The following is a 16,815-nucleotide window of genomic DNA, read 5'->3' on the forward strand; positions in this document are numbered from 1 at the left end:
CTGTGCAGGAGCTGTGAACTGCATAAGGACAGTCCTGCTCCAGAGTGAGGACAGCCGTCCTGCTTGCCAAGGATGTACGCAGGCCCTGTGCACTCTGCCCCTGAGACCTGATACTTTGTCACTGTGCTACAAAAGCAACTGCATTAGAAGCCCTGCGGAGTAGCGAGAATTCATGGGCTGCATCTCACCCCTCTGCACCTGGGCTGGGCTCCTGTGTGGGAACCTACAACAACCTAATTGCCACTGTTTCTGACTGAAATAAACTCAGCAGGAACTTGTAGTGGTGTCACCTGATAATGAGAGCTGACACCCAAGTAATAGAGCCTTGCACTAGAGATGGAGTGAGTGTCAACACCTGCTCTGTTTTGTCAAGATGCAGCCAAGTGTCACCTCCTCTTTGAATCATCCCCAGGGCGCTTGCTCATGCGTTCTCTCTCTCTCTCTCTCTCTCTCTCTCTCTCTCTCTCTCTCTCTCTCTCCTCTCCTCTCCTCTCCTCTCCTTTCCTGTGCCTGCATGCATGCTTGTGACACACTGACACACACACACACACACACACACACACACACACACACACACACACCTGCCTTACCTCAATACTTCTGTATCTTGTAAGCAGCACAAAGTGTAGCAGGTACTCACACACAAAAAAAAATTCCTGCTGAAGTAGGGTCTGTTTTCGTCCTAACCCCAAGCTAAGATGGGAGTCTTCGGAGGACAGGTGACAGGACCAACAAGGACTGAGTAGCCTCCCGACGTGCTTGTGGAGGCATGAACCGTGAGGAATAGTGGCAGCTCAAAGCAGCCAGGGGGCTAGGAGCTAGCCTTGAGCAAGACTCTGTGACAGTAAACATTGTCTGTGCAGCTAACCCTTTCAAAATGCCTTCCTGGACCAGTCCCCATGCCCATGTATCTTTAGGCAGAGGCAGAGGTGAAGGCGTATACCCGGATCATGTCTACACCACATTCCAGAATGCTGAGACAGGAGAAGCACAGGGCTCCACAGGAAGGGACAGGAAGGAGATGGCCTTGGAAGTGTCTCACGAGTCTCTGTCCTCAAGCTGAGCACTGGCTGTGGATCCAAGCTGCTTTGCGCGAGAGGTACCATAGTTCTCTGCAGCAGAACGGCCTGCCCATCTCCTCAGGAGGGGCACTGTAGGGTGTCACAAGCCAAGGGGTCTCTGTCACCATCCTGAAGGCACATGGATAGCTCCCAAGCCTGCCAGGGCTTCTGATCCTGCAGGCTTTCTCGGAAGACACCTCTAACAGAAGTCTGAGCTCTGCCCTGTCCCCATCAACCTTGAGGGTGCCTGCCTGCCCTTACCTCAGCACAAGTAATAGAACCCCAAGATTCTCACCTGGTCACTGCTAGGCAGCAGGTATTCTTGGCATGAACAAAGGACGGGTGAACAAAGAAAAGTAATTTTCCACTGGTAACTTTATTGACAAAGGCTGCTGGCCGGGCAGATGTGGGAGGTAAGTAAGCCTGCCAGTGCTCATTTTAAATCAGTCTGCCCACCTTACCAGACTAGCATAGATAGGGCTTGGGTGGAGTCATCAGCTGTCCCAAGTCATATCCAGGAAGCTAAGCCCTGCCTATGAGGGCAAGTCCACAGCTGAGGCTGCCAGGCTCCAAGCCCAGACCCTGCTCCAGGGGGCACATACAGCAAGGAACAGGGGGGATCTGATGGCTTTGCCTGCAGACCAGGTTTGGGTGTGGGACAAAGCGACTTCACTGATTCACGCTAGCAGTCATGACAAGATTAAGGAAAATGTTGAGGTCCAAGAGTGACGGGACAGGCAGGATTGTGACAGGCAGAGATGAAAGTGTCTGGGGGAAGTCCTGAGAAGGTATGTGTCTGGGAACAGGAGCGATGTGGTGGGAGATGGAGCCGAGGGAGAAGCTGGAGGCCGTCATGTCCCACAAGCATGGAGGGCACAATTAAGCTGGGTAAATCACAGAGACGTCATCTTATCATTGATTGCTTTCCTTCATTCAACAAAAATATTGAGCGCAAGCTCATTTGCAGGTTCTCCCCTGAGTGCTGGGCATGGTGGGCAGGGCAGACTCCCACCCTTCTGATGCAGGTGCAGAAGCCACCACAGCCCGCACGGAGAGCTCTGAACAGAAGCAGCCACAGCTCGAGCTGAGCTTCCAGGAGCCCCTGTCAGCCATGAGGGAGGCAGAGGATGCTGTCTGGTCTAGCAGGGAAGGGCAAGCCCTGAGTCAGATATAGCAATGAGGAAAGTCCTTTCAGTGTGGTTGTCAAGGTAACAGGTAGGACCCCTGTAGCCAGGCCAGTGATGCTCCCCAGAGGCAGATACAAGGGAAGAAGCACTCCACCAGTACCTCAGGAGGGGTGGGACTGTGGGGCCAGAGGGAAAGGAGGCCAGAAGCAGGAGACTGGGCCCTAGGCCTCCCTCCTCTCCCACTGGACAGCAAGCCCCCTTCACTGGAAGGGCTGGTCTAGAGAGCTATGCCCTGAGCTCCTCCGGTCTTCACGCCTATAGTCATCTTCGTCTTCCCGCCCTCTGGAAATTTCTGTCTGCTGCTTTTTAGGCACTTGGTAAGCTGCTCGGTTCCTACAGGGCAACAGAGAAAGAAGAGAGGGTTAAGCCTCATTGGGGGTGGGGCAAGGAGGGGGGGGGTGTCAGGTAAACTGGTCTGACTGTAATCTCCATCCATGAGGTGCCAAGTGACTCTGCTGTGGGGCTGGTTTAAGAGTATGCAGTGAGATCTCACGAGAAATTCCAGCTGTAAGCTCAGGAGATTGTGGAAACTGTGTGTGTGTGTGTGTGTGTGTGTGTGTGTGTGTGTGTGTGTGTGTGTTCCAGCCTAGACCTAACCCTCAGCTTGCCATGAGAAGGCCTGTCCTGAAATGAGAGGCTGCAAACCAGGGGACAAGGGGACAAGTGCAGGACTACAGTCCACGCTTGTTTTGGGTGCGACTGGGAAAGACTGAAACATTTGGGTGTCTCCCAAGGTGCTAACTAGACACACCAGAGGAGTCGTGTGTGTTTCCACCTGATCCTTCCAAGGGGCCACCCATCCCAGCACACTTACGGCCGTGCACCATCCATGTCCTGATCTTTGTCACCCTTCTCCCGGCAGCAGCAGCAGTAGACAGTGACGCCAATGATGATGAGGGCCACAAAGGTACCCCCCGCGATGCCCGCATACAGAGCGATGTTCATGGAAGCTGCAAGAAGACAGGAACAGCTGTACTTCCGGAACCCCAATTCTAGCCCCCTCCCCCACCCCAGACTGAATCCTGGCCACAGAGTAGAAAGCCAGGCCAAGGGACTGCATTCCTGGTGCAGGGCACAGCAGGCCGTCCTACCCAGCCTCTGGGCCACTCCACTTCTTCTGCCAGCCTTGGGAGCAATTATTACAGGTTTCTATGAGAGTCACGGCCCTGGAGCACTGTGATCAGACAGATCTGAGGACACTCTTAAGGCGAGAGGAACAGGCAAGGGGAGACAGACCCAGAGCATCCTGACACTGGGCTCCCAAGGCTCTGCAAAAACCATCAGTGTTAGCTTTGCCAGCTTCTAAACTAGGCTTCAGCCAGCCAGCCATGGTCTCCCTTTGCCCCCCCCCCAGCCCCCAGAAAGAGAATAGGGTTCAGACCAAGACAGTTGGTTCGTGGAATTTCTCTCGCTCTCTGAGTGGCCACAAAGCAGGCATGGCTGAAGAGGTCTCTAGACGTCTGTCCCTGGCTCTATTTCCAAAGAAGTAGAGGAGCCGGGCTAACCTCTGGGTGGGAAAAGCCTGGGCCAGGAGTCACCTCTCCAAAGTTATAGCAGCCACCTAGTTCACCTCCAATGGCCTCAACCAGCCATCTCTGGGCCTTGCACTCCTCCCTCCCCGCCCCGCTCTTACGAGGTCTGGGAGCCACGGTGATGTTGCAGGACTCTGTCCCCACATCATTGCTGGAGGTGCAGATGTAGTAACCAGCCATATCCGTGGAGATGTTCTTCAGAAGCAAGGGATGGCCTGAGACTGAAGGAAGAGCAGCAGGGTGAAAAGACAATGTTATGGTGGAGTGTACGTGGCCCAGGGCTGGGAGGCCCAGGCCCTGGGAGCTACAAACTCGACACTGAGCCCCTCTGAGCCAATCCATCAGTGGTGTAGGGAAAAGTAACCTCTAAGGATGCTGGGAGATCAACAGGGTAGGTAAGATAATACTGGAGGGCTTCAAATCCAGTCAGGACCCTGGGCGCCAAGTCTGCCTTTGTCTGTTTATTTGACGTGGTTTGCAAGTAACTTGGCCTTCGTTGAATCTATTTCTTCTTCTGTAATCAGAAATAATAGCACCTGCCTGACAAGGTACTTGTGAGGCTAAATGAGGTATTAATAATAAACATATGAAGCCGGGCGTGGTGGCGCACGCCTTTAGTCCCAGCACTCGGGAGGCAGAGGCAGGTGGATCGCTGTGAGTTCAAGGCCAGCCTGGTCTACAATGTGAGTCCAGGACAGCCAAGGCTACACAAAGAGACCCTGTCTCGAAAAACCAAAAAAAAAAAATAAATAAAATAAAAAAAATAAACATATGTACCCAGCAGAGTGTGTGTGCATGTGCGTGTGCATGTACGTGTGTATGTGTGCATGTGTGTGTAGAAACTCTGGCCAACTCAAGTGTGGAGGGCATGGCTCTGGCAGGCCCTGCCTTCTCCCCAATTCCTAAAGCTAGCCCCCAAGATCTATTCCCTAACTTGGCCACTTCCCCCTCCTGAGGCTGACTACTAAGGTCCAGCTATCACATGCCCAAAACCAGGGAACAGCCACCCAAGGTCCTGCCTCCCTGCTCTGGAATTATTGGTGCCATACAGTCCCTCAATATCACATTGGTTCATCCTCCCGACACTGTTATGTGGAAGGTGGGCCAAGTATTCCCAACTCCAGTTCCACAGGAGAGACTGACCTTTGACCTTCGTGCTGATATGCGCACATGTGGCTGTGCACATACACTAAATAATAAGTAAATAAACGCTTAAAAAGGAAACACTTTTGTACTATAAAGGCAAGGTATGCCTATCATGAATTTATGCATTACTTAAAGCTATGGCAACAACTCACTTTGAACTAAAACCATCTACACTCAAATCACAGCTACAAACAAAACGATGAGTGTCTCTGTCATCTTCTCACTTCCAATCCTCAAAGGAAGACACACACACACACACACACACACATGCAAAACAATGGGGGTTACATCTGAACTCTTGGTGAAGGGGTTTACTCTCATGAGGGTCAGAGAAAATAAGATAAAAATCACCTTTAATTGCAGCATATTGATTTTGTTTTTCTTCTCTTCTTGTCATAAATATGCTTTCTTCATATTCTTCCCTAAAGCCCAAAGCACTATTTTCTGTAAAATGTGACGGCCTTGGATTCTAGAACCCCACACCTGAGTGTTTTCTGATATGGGATATTGGAAAGGGGTCCAAAAGGAAACCAAGTATTAAAATCACTACGCGTTCTGAGTTTTAGGGACATGGCCTGCAGATGTTTTGATATGCCAGGCAACAGTGGGAACCGCTGAGAGGGATTCAGAGTATTAAAGTATTCCGAGTCCCATTTTCCTTTTTTTAAAAAAATATTTTGATTTATTATAATTTATTCAGATTATATCCTGATTGTTATCCCCTCGTTTGTATCTTCCCGTTCCCACCCTCCCTCCCTCTTCCACCCTATTCCCTTCCCCTAGAGCTCTGACAGAAGGGGGCCTCCTCCCTCACCGTACAACCAAAGTCTACCAGGTCTCATCCAGATAACCTGCTTCCCCTTCCTCTGCGTGCCCGCTGGGCCTCCCCACTAAGGGGACGTGATCAGATCAGGAGCACTGCAGAGTTCATGTCAGAGGCAGTCCCCGCTCTCCCCACAAGCATGGAGAGCGAATTGTCCATTGACAAGATCTGAACAGGGTCTAGGTTTACACCATGCATTGTCTTTGGTTGCTGTCCTAACCCAATTGGATTTGGTTATTCATAGGAGAATTTCAAAGGAACACACTTTACAGAATGCTCTGTGTCCCCAGGTGTGCTTAGGAGTCCCATCTGAGTCTGCTGCTCAGTGAGAGTCAGATGCCCACAGCACCCTAGGGCAGTGCAAGGCCTCCTTTCGGGGTGGGATCATGGGGGGGTTCCTGATGCATGAGCCAGCACCATCCTTCCCCAAGTCTCTGAAGCAAACAATATGTTCTGGAAACTTCTCTGGGATGAAATTGGGCTCATCCCATGCCACCCATTGGCTTTGATTGAACGGGAATCCCAGGCTCCTTTCCCTTCTGAAAAGAGCCCACGAGTTTCTGAAACCAGTTTCCCCGTTGTTGTGGCGCCATCTTGTGGTCGGGAAAGGGTATGTATATGGCAGTCCTCTGTCCTCCGCTGAAACTCTAATAAGCCCTGATAACCCAAGGTATTTATGTTGAATGAATAGGATCTGCCCTGTCCTCTCCCACCAACACCAGTCAGTGAGCTCTGACTGCCACCTCTCATCCCAGGCCCAGGTGAGCTGACCCATTGCCACGCTCATCACCTTCTCCCTAAAGTGTTGCACCCTCCTTCCTTGATATCCACAGTGCATAAAGCATTTTAAGAGACCACCTCTGGGAGACCACTTCTTACTTGAAAAAAAGTAATATTAGCACCATCTCAGCCTGTGTGTGTGTGTGTGTGTGTGTGTGTGTGTGTGTGTGTGTGTCTTGGTTTTATTTCATTGTTTGGCTTAGTTTGGTATTGCAGAACCAAGGAGTTTGTGAGTGATTTACAGCTACAAAGAGAAAAACAGGACTCTCTGCAGGAGAACTCTAGGAAAAGAGGCTTTGAGAGTAGTACCTCTGCCCCATCACACCATCCAGACACAAGGCTGCAGGGTGACCATGACTTCCTGGTTAACACTCAATCTGAATCGAAATCACCTATCCAAGAAGCCTTTGGGCATGCCCGGGAGGGATTCCAGGCCAAGTTGGCCTTTGGGCACAGTTGTATGGGGCAGTCAGGATAATGTTAATTAAGGTGGGAAGATCCGCTTTAGCTGTGGGCAACACCATGCCTAGGGCTGGAATCCTGGACTGAATAAAAGGAGAAAGTGAGTTGTGCACCAGAATTTCCCCCTTCTCTATATCTCTTCCCTCCCCCCTCTCTCTCGTGTGTGTGTGTGCGTGTGTGTGTGTGTGTGTGTGTGTGTGTGTGTGTGTGTGTTTCTCTGCTTCCACTGGCCAGATGCATCCAGCTCCAGCTGCCATGGCCTCCCCACCTTGGTGGACTGTGCGCTATCAAACTGTGAGCCAGGCAAGAAAAGCCATTTCTCTCTTAAGCTGATTCCATCAAGTGCCAACCAAGGACAGCACATGCAGTAAACCTAGAGACCCTAACCAGATCCAGCCAACGGACACCACGCTCTCCACAGTTGTGTGGGGAGCAGGGACTGACTTTGACATGAACTCTGGTGCTCCCTATTTGACCACTTCCCCTTGGTGAGGAGGCCTGGTGACACTCAGAGAAAGAGTAAGCAGGCTACCAGGAAGAGACCTGATAGGCTGTGATCTTATAGTGGGGGACAAGGTCCCCTTCTGTCACAGACCTAAGGGAGGGGAATAGGATGAAATAAGGAGGGAGGGGGAACAGAAAGATACAAGTGAGGGGATAACAAATGAGATGTAATCTAAATAGATTAGTTAACTTTTTAAAAAGACATCTTACAGCAACAGCCATCTTATTTGCTGTCACCCCAGGCCTGAATTCTGAGTGAGTAAATCTGAGCTCAGGGCTGCATAAAGCAGTGAAGCAAATGACCATTTGGTCTCCTTCCACACCCTCAGCATTCACCTACTTTTAATAGTAATAATAATAATAATAATAATAATAATAAGAAGAAGAAGAAGAAGAAGAAGAAGAAGAAGAAGAAGTTGTTGTTTTGGTCCCTAACAGCTTTTTGTGATGGAAGTGGGGGAGCTGTGACTAGGGTGCCCATTTTCAGGCTCTTAGAAGGAGGTCAGTGCTTACAGGGAAAAGCCAAACTCCTAGGCTGGCACACAGGCCCCTCTCTGCCTCTCTTCACTGTCTTTTCTATCAACAACGTCACCCATCATTTCTACATGGACCACATCCTACCTCTCAGCCATACTGATGCCATGATTCCCAGGCTATTCTCCTCCACTCTGAAGGGTCTGCTGAACGGAGCTAATGATGCCTATAACTCCATGCTTTATGTAGTCTGTTTCACCCTTCACAATAACACCATGAGATGGACACCCGGTGTTGCGCCCATTTTACAGATGTAGAGACTAAGGCAGAGACAGGCTGAGTAACTTGTCATGGTTATTTGCTAACAAGCAGCACAGCCAGGACTCAAGCCCATGCCTGCCCTTAAGCACCAGGTTGCACGTCCACTCAAACCACACACATCCCTTTTAAAAAGAAATCGTCCAGGATCCTTCACACAGTCTCTGCATCATGCCAGTGTGTCAGCTACTGCAGTTCATGGCCTCATGACCTTCAGCCCTGGACCCCACTGTGCACACTTTGCTAGAGGAAACGTCACACATCACTATGTTCCTGGACCATGAGAGAGACTAGAAGGTAGAGACGGAATCTCCACAGACTTTAAGCACATCTGTCAGGTGATTTCCACAAAACCCTAGACATTCAAAACTTGGCAATCCAGGGGGCCAAGGAGATGACTCTGTGAGTAAAAGCACTTTGGCCAAGCCTGACCCAGTTCAGGCCCTGGGACTCACATGATGGGAGAGATGTGACTCCCACAAATTAGCCTCTGATCTTATACTGAGGTGTACTCCGCAAATGCACACACCAAACAGAAACATCCCAGCAAAACGGGACGCTTGTGGAAATCCATATTGTATCTATTACATCGTCCCTTTTACACTGAGTCAAGTGAGTTTTAGTAGCTTGTTTTGTTTTGTTTTGTTTTTAAGAAGTTATTGTTTGACCTTTAAATGATTGAAAGGTAGCATGATTAAAAAAAAAAATTCCACCCCAGTTTGATGGAAACCCAAGGGCCATGACGTGCTCATCCACGGGGTTTCCCCAGGGCACCGGATGTTCCTCCCTCACCCAGGTCAGCTTCACCCAAAGGCTTTGCTCTCACCTCCCTGTTCCGTTTCCACACACACAGGACTGAAAGACATCAAAGCTAAAGGTGACGGGCACCTATCGGGCCTTTCGGTTCCTGTCTTGGCGCGCTGGTGCAGCCATGGCGCCAGGTGGACACTGAGAGCCCACGGGATTTCCACCCTGGTGGTCATAATAGCAGCAGGGTGTTTACACAGAAGGACCCCGCCCCCTCCTCTTTTTTCTTCCTTACTTGGACCCTCCTCTATCTAGTTTATTTCCTGACCAAAACGTCAAATCCTGGCTGCCCAATTCAAAAACGGGTCTCCTGGCAACTATAGCTAAATCCTCCATACCCTGTTCTGAGAGTAAGGAACCCTAATACCTATGGTGTGTTTGTGGTGTCTGAGATGGTCTGGGTAGGAAACGAGACTAGACACTTTCTCCACCTCAAAACTGGGCTTTTAGGCCATAACAACAGTTGAAAGAATAAGCCCCAATGTTTCTGACCACTTCCTCAAGAGAATCCAGGGCAGGAAGAACAGCAATCTCTCGGGCCCCTACCGCGGCCTGCGGGGGGAACACTTCTTGCAAGCCACCTCTGTCCTTTCCAGTTGCAAGGTGCATAGGTATTTGTACGGAAAACCAATGTTCTGAGGGACGATCCAGGATAGCACAAAAGCGGGACTGGGAAAATGGGACTTTAGTGGGCCCGCCTCTGTCTCCTCTGGCGGCCCTAGCCAGTCAGGCACACATGTTTGTGGTACAGCCGCCTTCCCTGCTATCCCCATCACCTGGTTGGCTGAGCGGCCGCTCCTGGTTCTGGGCATTGTAGCTCTTCCAGCTGTACTGCGGGCTGGGCGAGCCTTCTGACGACCGGCACGTCAGCTGGATGTTGCTCCCAAGCACCATCTCCCCTTCAATGCTGCAGTCTGGCTTGGAGGGCGGTACTGTGAAGGAAAGAGACGGAAAGGGAGGCATGATTGCATGGGCACTACTGCCCATCCTAAGACCTGTGAAGCTGGGTCTCCCTACACACACACACACAGGCACACACACACACACACACACACACACACACACACAGAGAGAGAGACAGAGAGAGAGAGAGAGAGAGAGAGAGAGAGAGAGAGAGAGAGAGAGAGAGAGATATGAACGCTACTGTCACCTCACCCTCTCGAAGGGGCAGCATCAGAGGCCATGTTGTATAACGCACTCGCTCCTCCCAGCTGGCCTCATTGGCTGCTAACTTGACCTACCAGAAGGAGGGGCTGGCGAGGGCTGCTGGGCTCCTACCTGAGATTCCAGCCACTTCGACAGGCACCGTTGGCCTTTTGTAAGCAACTCTGCCCTAATTGATTATGGTCCTGTCTCAGGAAGTGCTAGAGTACACGGACTGTGGAGGGCTAACGGAAGTGGGTGTTATCCATCTATCAGCCATGGAGAAGTTGTCCAGGCTGAGGTGAGATCCAGCACTGTCTAATGATGTGTGCTCACCCAAGCTTTGCGTGTAAACCTGCAAACATCCGGGAGTTCTCCAAAGCTGAGCTTCGGTAGACACACTCTGGTCTGTCATTGGTGTCATGGAGGGTTTGTCTGCATCTCCCCCGGGGAAAGAGTTCCCATGACAGGCTGGTGGCTGGCAGCTCTTGGGAGTTAAAGCGTGACCCATACAACTGTTAGGTGGGGAGGGGGGTGCTGTGCTGGCAGAGCACAGAAGGGACACTTGTTCTTGGGTTCTGGCAGAGGCAAGACTAGAACCCAAGTTTCCTGACTCCAGACCCAGTGCTTGCCCTTCTGCCCGCTGTGAGCTCTTTCTGCTAACTGGGACCACAGTGTCCCTGACCTGTAAAGTTAGTTGACAGCAAGCCTGTTCTGTAAATGGCCACATGGGAATTGTAGGGACAACATTATCTCCAATGCTGCTTTTTCTCTCTTTCTCTCTCTTTTTTTCTTTTGGAGAGGTATATATATTCTTTGACAATTTCACACATGCATACAATGTATTCTGATCATGTTTACTACCCTCTTCCCCAGTCACTCCCTCTGGACACCTGCTTCCTGCCTGCATCCTTTTCTGGCTTTAATGATGCTTTAGAACCATAAGGGCAGGCAGGGTGTGGGCCAGGGTTTCCTCACCCTACCTAAGATGATCTCTGCAGCCCTTCAGCACCTTGGGAACATTCTCTGTGGAGCTCCCGTTGCCCTCTCCTGCTGCTTTGCTACTAAAATGCAGCCAGCACTTGGAGCTACACAGCCAGAGGAACCCCAGGCAGTGCAGGCCTTCCTGCTGGGTGGAGAATGGGACTGAAGAGATAGGAACGGACAGAGGCAATCAAAGGAATGTCGTGGGAAAGGTTTGAAAGCCTCGGCAGCCACTGTAAGCAATCTACACATGCCCCCCTTGGCTTCTTGAGACTCCAAGCCTGTGTCTTTCCCTCGGCCTTGTTAATGTCACATTGGGTTGAGCGGGCGCTTCGGTAATTAGGTTAAATTCTGTTATTAGGTAGCCAGATTCTGCCTAACAATACTGGGTACTGGGGTGACATCGTGAGTGAGTCAAGGAATCTGGGGGGGGGGGGAACAAAAGACAATGAAACAATGGCAGCACAGGGGACAAGATGCTGGGCCAGAGACTGATGACCCAACACACCACATGGGCTGTGACCTGAAGGTCACCATAGTGAAGGTGGTGGCGGGAATTAGAGCAGAGAAGAGCATGCTGGACAGGGGAACAGCATATACAAAGGCTCAGAGGCAAGAAGAGGGGGGGGGGGTGTCTGTGAGACTGCAGGAAGCATCTTTAAAGGTGAGGGAGAAACACACACACACACACACACACACACACACACACACACACACACACACACACCATGGGGGAAGTTGTCCCTGATGTCCTTGGGTAGCCGGCCTGCCCTTTCTGCTTTCCTTGCATGCCCCTTGGATGGCTTGCTTTCCCAATTCAGGCACATGGCCGCCCATCCTGAGGGTTAACGCCGGCCTTAGCCCAGCTGGAAGTTGCTGGAGGGACTGTCCCTGACTCTCCTCTCTTCCAGTCCAGAAGTTGCACATTTTCTTCTTGGAAACAAACAGGCAGGCTATTATTAGGAGGGCCTCACAGCTGCTGACACAGCTGGGCCGGCCAGGTAAGGACCCACCAGCGCACACACTGCAGGCACTCCCTCCCTGCCAAACAAAAGCCAGGCTTCTGAGGATCAAAGACAGGCCTGCATGAGCAGGTGGGTGGAACGCCTGCCAGAGGGTGGCTAGCTACCTGCCTCCTGCCCATCCAGCTGGCCCAGCAAGCAGCCCTGGAGGTGAACTGGGAGGCGAACTTACCCTCTGGATACCTCTGCTGTGTGTCGCTTTATCTCCTGGGCCCCACAGCGGTACCCTCCAGTGCCCTTCCTAGCCAGCCTCACCCTCAGGTGTGGCTTTAGCAGGAGGCTCAGAGGCAAACTCCCCCATGCCCAGTCAGACTAAGGGGTAGGGTAGCAGTGAAACATCCTGAGCTAGTTTTTTGATTTGTTTTGTTTTGTTTTGTTTTGCGGTGGTGGGGGTGGGCGTGGGGATGGGGGTGGGTGGGGGGTGGAATTGGATACAGGACAGAAGCAGAAAGGAAAGTGCTGGAGAGAAGCTACTGAGCATAAAAAGCAATTTGTACAGGGTGGACTCCACTGCTTGGGAGTGAGAGCAGGAACTCCAGAAACTGCCCACGAGAGGAAGCAGGGCTGATGGCCAGCTTGTGTCGAGATCTTGTGTTCCAGGCTCTAAACTTCCTATCTGACTCCATCCCAGACACAACCTGGCCCTCCCTCTCCAGATCTCCAGCGCCCCAATCACAAACAGCTGGGGCCTCCAAAGAGCTCTAGTTTAAGGTGCCGCACCCGAGGGGGCTAAGAGTACGGGCGAGGGAGTGGGTACTCACAAGGGAGCGGGGCTCGTTTTCACACGGACTGTTTAACAAGCAGAATGTAAATGTTACGTGAATATTTACTGAGGGAGAGGCAATGGTGGGTGGAAAATAATGTTAGGCTCCAAAGCCTCTCCGATGCTTGTTGTTCTCTCCAAAGACGTCAGGGGGCGCCAGAGGCCAGAGCAAGAATCCAACCTGACGCACAGGCTGCTGAGTCTTTTCTTTTCTTTTCTTTTCTCTTCTTTTCTTTTCCGAGACAGGGTTTCTCTGTCCTGGACTCGCTTTGTAGACCAGCCTAGCCTCGAACTTACATCGATCCACCTGCCTCTGCCTCCCGGGTGCTGGAATTTAAGGCGTGCGCCACCACTGCCCCGCCACTGCTGAGTTAGCCTCTTGGCTTCCTGGAGGTGGGTTAGACAAGGCTACCTCCATAGGCTAAGGCTAGGTTTGTAGGTGCTTCTTGCTAGCCTCCCGGGATGAGCTGCCCGTTTAATTAAAGCCTTTCTCCTCTAAAATTCACCCGGTTATAAAAACACTGAGAAAGAAAACTTTTCACAGAGAAGTTCACTGGGTTTATTAACATGTAGGATAAAATGCTCTCTTTTTGAAAAGCAAAAGGTTGGTTTTTAACAAATTCTGTATTCTCAGATTAAATGTGTATTCTTCACTCTTCAGGTCAATTTGTCCGTCTTTAAAAGCAGCTGGTCCTTGATGTAAGGTTTCAGATTTACACAGATGCCTGCTACTTCTCTTTCGACTCGTTGGAATCCTCTGCCAAAAAGACAGGTCAGGTATTTAAGGAACCCAAATTTTATATGTGCCTGTGTATATATAATCCATATATATATGTATATGTGTATGTATATGTAATATATGATTTTATATATACATATACACGAAGTGAGGTAGAGGAGTGTATTGTGGAATTGCTTGTGCAAAAAGCAAACAAACAAACAACAACGCAATGAGACCAGTCTCAATATCCACTAGTATGAAACACTTGAGTAAGCCGCTGTGCAGCCACGAGATGGAATGTGCTCTCTCACAGTAGGTCTGCATGTGATGGCCTGGAGAAGTGTACATGGGCATTGTCAAGAAGCAACTTGCTAAGTGCTTTATAAGATTCTAGTCTTCAAAGGAGACAGGAAAGTGTGTGAGCGTGCAGTGAGAGCACGGGAGAAGACACCTGGCTGCATTACCACCGACTGCCTCACGGTGGCAGTGTGGGAAGAGGTCTTGATTATTCTTTATGCAGCGTTAAGTGTGTACCGCACTACACTCTGGCACACTATAATGCCTTCTGAAAGTCCAGCGACTACCATATACAATTTAAAAGAAATTCTTCCAATTAGTGTAAAGGAAGAAGAGAAAGCATTGTTTTGATGCACAGAGTTGCTAACTCCCAGGAGTGGGGCCACTGCTTATACTGGACACAGACCAGGTGCTCATTAAAGTGTCCCCACTAACTGGTTTTGAGGTGATTGTTTCCTTTCTATTGGCCTCATGTACTCAGAAACTAAAGAAGGTGAGTCTCTTGACCCTTCCAGAAGTATAAATTCCAACAAACTCTCCCATTAAAAAAGGATGCTATCCTGGGACGTATTTCCCATTGGTTGGAGATGGTGCCTTTGTTAGAGGTACAGTGGGGAGAGCCGTGGTGTCGAGCTGACTTGACTGCAGGAAAAGGCACCTCACCTATGGGAGTCATGATCGGGCCTGTGAGTGAGTACCAAGTACTAATTAAAGTAGGTGAGAATCTGCATATTAGTTGGGAATTCCCTTCCCTTCTCTTCGGGAATGAGTTTGGCAGGGAAAAAGAAGAGTTGGTGTAGAGAGGAAAGAATAGGAGCGAGGACCACTCCAAGGCAACTGCCCCTGCCCTCAGAAACAGCCTGCCGGTCCCCGACAGGAGCGAGGACCACTCCAAGGCAACTGCCCCTGCCCTCAGAAACAGCCTGCCGGTCCCCGAGAACCCTGACAGTATTTGGCTTCAAAGAGAGAAAAGGGACTGTGGCTCTGCTGCCTACAGAGCTCTCTGCCCACCCTCTTCCTACAAGGAAAGGTGGTGACACTCACCGAGGACTAAGAGGCGGACTCGAGACATGCCGGTGACATCCTGATCTGACAGTATAGAGACGAAGCACTCGTAGGTGCCATTGTCATCCATGGTCAGCTGGTCGATGGTGATAGAGGCATTTGACAGTTCGGCATCGTTAGATACTTTCACACGGTTCTCATAACGGTTCCCATAGATGTATTTTTTCGATACAAAATTCCAAGTGACCACTCTCTCCTGAGGAAAAAAGAAGAAATGTCTGCAGGCCCTGGAGTGGACCTGTCCTGACCCAATCTTCTTTCCCCAGAACCCAGATGCATGGACCAACCGTGTCTCAAACAGATGTGCAATACCAGCTGGACCGGTAGACCCCTCTTACTGCCTAGCTAGCTATCTCTAGGTTTTAAAGATTTACTTTTAAATGACAATGTTGAGGGCTGCAGTGATAGTTTAGTGTGTGCTAGGCACACACACACACACACACACACACACACACACACACACACACACAAAGACCTAGATTTGATCCCCAGAACCATGTCAATTTGGCATGGGGGTTCATGCCGACCATCCCAGCATTCCAGAGGTGGAGGGAGGAAAAAGTTCAAAGTCACCCTTGGCTACATAGCAAGTTCTAAGCCAACCATGTATGCATGACACCCTGACTCAGGGCAAAAACGGAAACAGCACAGAAGCACATATCCTGGAACACCAGTGAGTAAACGAGGCCGTCTCAGATCCAAATGCTTATAACCAGCCTCTCTCCTTGATTGCCTCTCAGCCCACTATTTTTCCTCATTCTAGTTCCTTCCTTCATCCAACCTTTACCAAGCACCCTGCTAGGGAACCACTCTCAACTTCCAAGCTCGATTGATTCTGACTATTGCCCTTGGAATTTGTTTATTGATTTATTTATTCATTATATTTATGAGGCAGCACGTTAGGGGCTTATTCCACAGACAGTCAAGCCAGACCGCCTCAATCAAATCCTAACCCTGCTGCTTGCTGGCTGACTGTCCTTGAGCAGCATGCTTGACTACTCTGAGACTCCATTTCCTCGCCTACAAAATGGAGAGGTTAATAAGAACATATCTTCTATGGTTGTGGTGAGAACTAAAGCTAATGATACGCGCAGAGCCGTTGGGGTTGGCCTGGCAAGAATCCACTGCAATTAGCCATTATTACAATCTACCATGTGCCTGGCATACAACTCCGTGAGTTCTGGCCTCAAAGACTAATGAGTTTGAAAAATAACCAACCTCCGTGTCTTATGGTTAGGAGATTCTAGACTGGCAAGTTGGGGGGAATTCCTAAAAAGAGTGATCATTGCCTTGAATCTTGAAACGCAGCTATGAATTAGCCAGGCAAATAGCTGGAGGTGGGAACAGGGTGTGTTGGCGTAGAGTAAATGTGTTAGATATTATCGAAGGCAAAGGAAAAAAACCTTAAAAGCAGAAAAGCAACACTGTCAACCCCAAGTGGCACAGTGTATGTGAGTGATAGATTAGTAAGAGCTGAGCCTGGGCAATAAAGGCCACAGCTGCCACTTACAGTAACATGTTCTATGCTGCGTACCTCTCCAAAAACTAGCTACAGTAACATGTTCTATACTGTGTACTATTCCAAACACTAGATATGTATTGTTTCATTTAACTATCACAGTCCTATGCTGCAGACCTTATGGTCACATATATCTTACACGGGAGGAAATTAAGGCCCTACAAGGCTGGTTAGGAATGTTCCCCAAGTTCACATGGTTAGCTGATT

General features: G+C 50.0%; 1 protein-coding gene across 3 annotated transcripts in view; it reads right to left on the reverse strand.

The window, feature by feature from the left end:
* Positions 1 to 1,432: 1,432 nt before the first annotated feature.
* The window catches only part of GPA33 (glycoprotein A33), a 91,509-nt gene continuing 76,126 nt past the window's right edge, over positions 1,433 to 16,815 (reverse strand). For all 3 annotated transcript variants that reach the window (XM_084790266.1, XM_084790267.1, XM_084790265.1), the window contains 5 exons: positions 15,069 to 15,285; positions 9,871 to 10,026; positions 3,882 to 4,001; positions 3,063 to 3,198; positions 1,433 to 2,581 (listed from right to left, as the gene is read on the reverse strand). In XM_084790266.1, the coding sequence (XP_084646392.1) occupies positions 2,449 to 2,581; positions 3,063 to 3,198; positions 3,882 to 4,001; positions 9,871 to 10,026; positions 15,069 to 15,159 (636 nt within the window). In that variant the 5' untranslated portion in view covers positions 15,160 to 15,285 and the 3' untranslated portion in view covers positions 1,433 to 2,448. The remainder of the gene's footprint in view (positions 2,582 to 3,062; positions 3,199 to 3,881; positions 4,002 to 9,870; positions 10,027 to 15,068; positions 15,286 to 16,815) is intronic.

This window comes from Acomys minous (genome assembly GCF_964271855.1).
Source record: "Acomys minous genome assembly, chromosome: 1".
Taxonomy (NCBI): Eukaryota; Metazoa; Chordata; class Mammalia; order Rodentia; family Muridae; genus Acomys; species Acomys minous.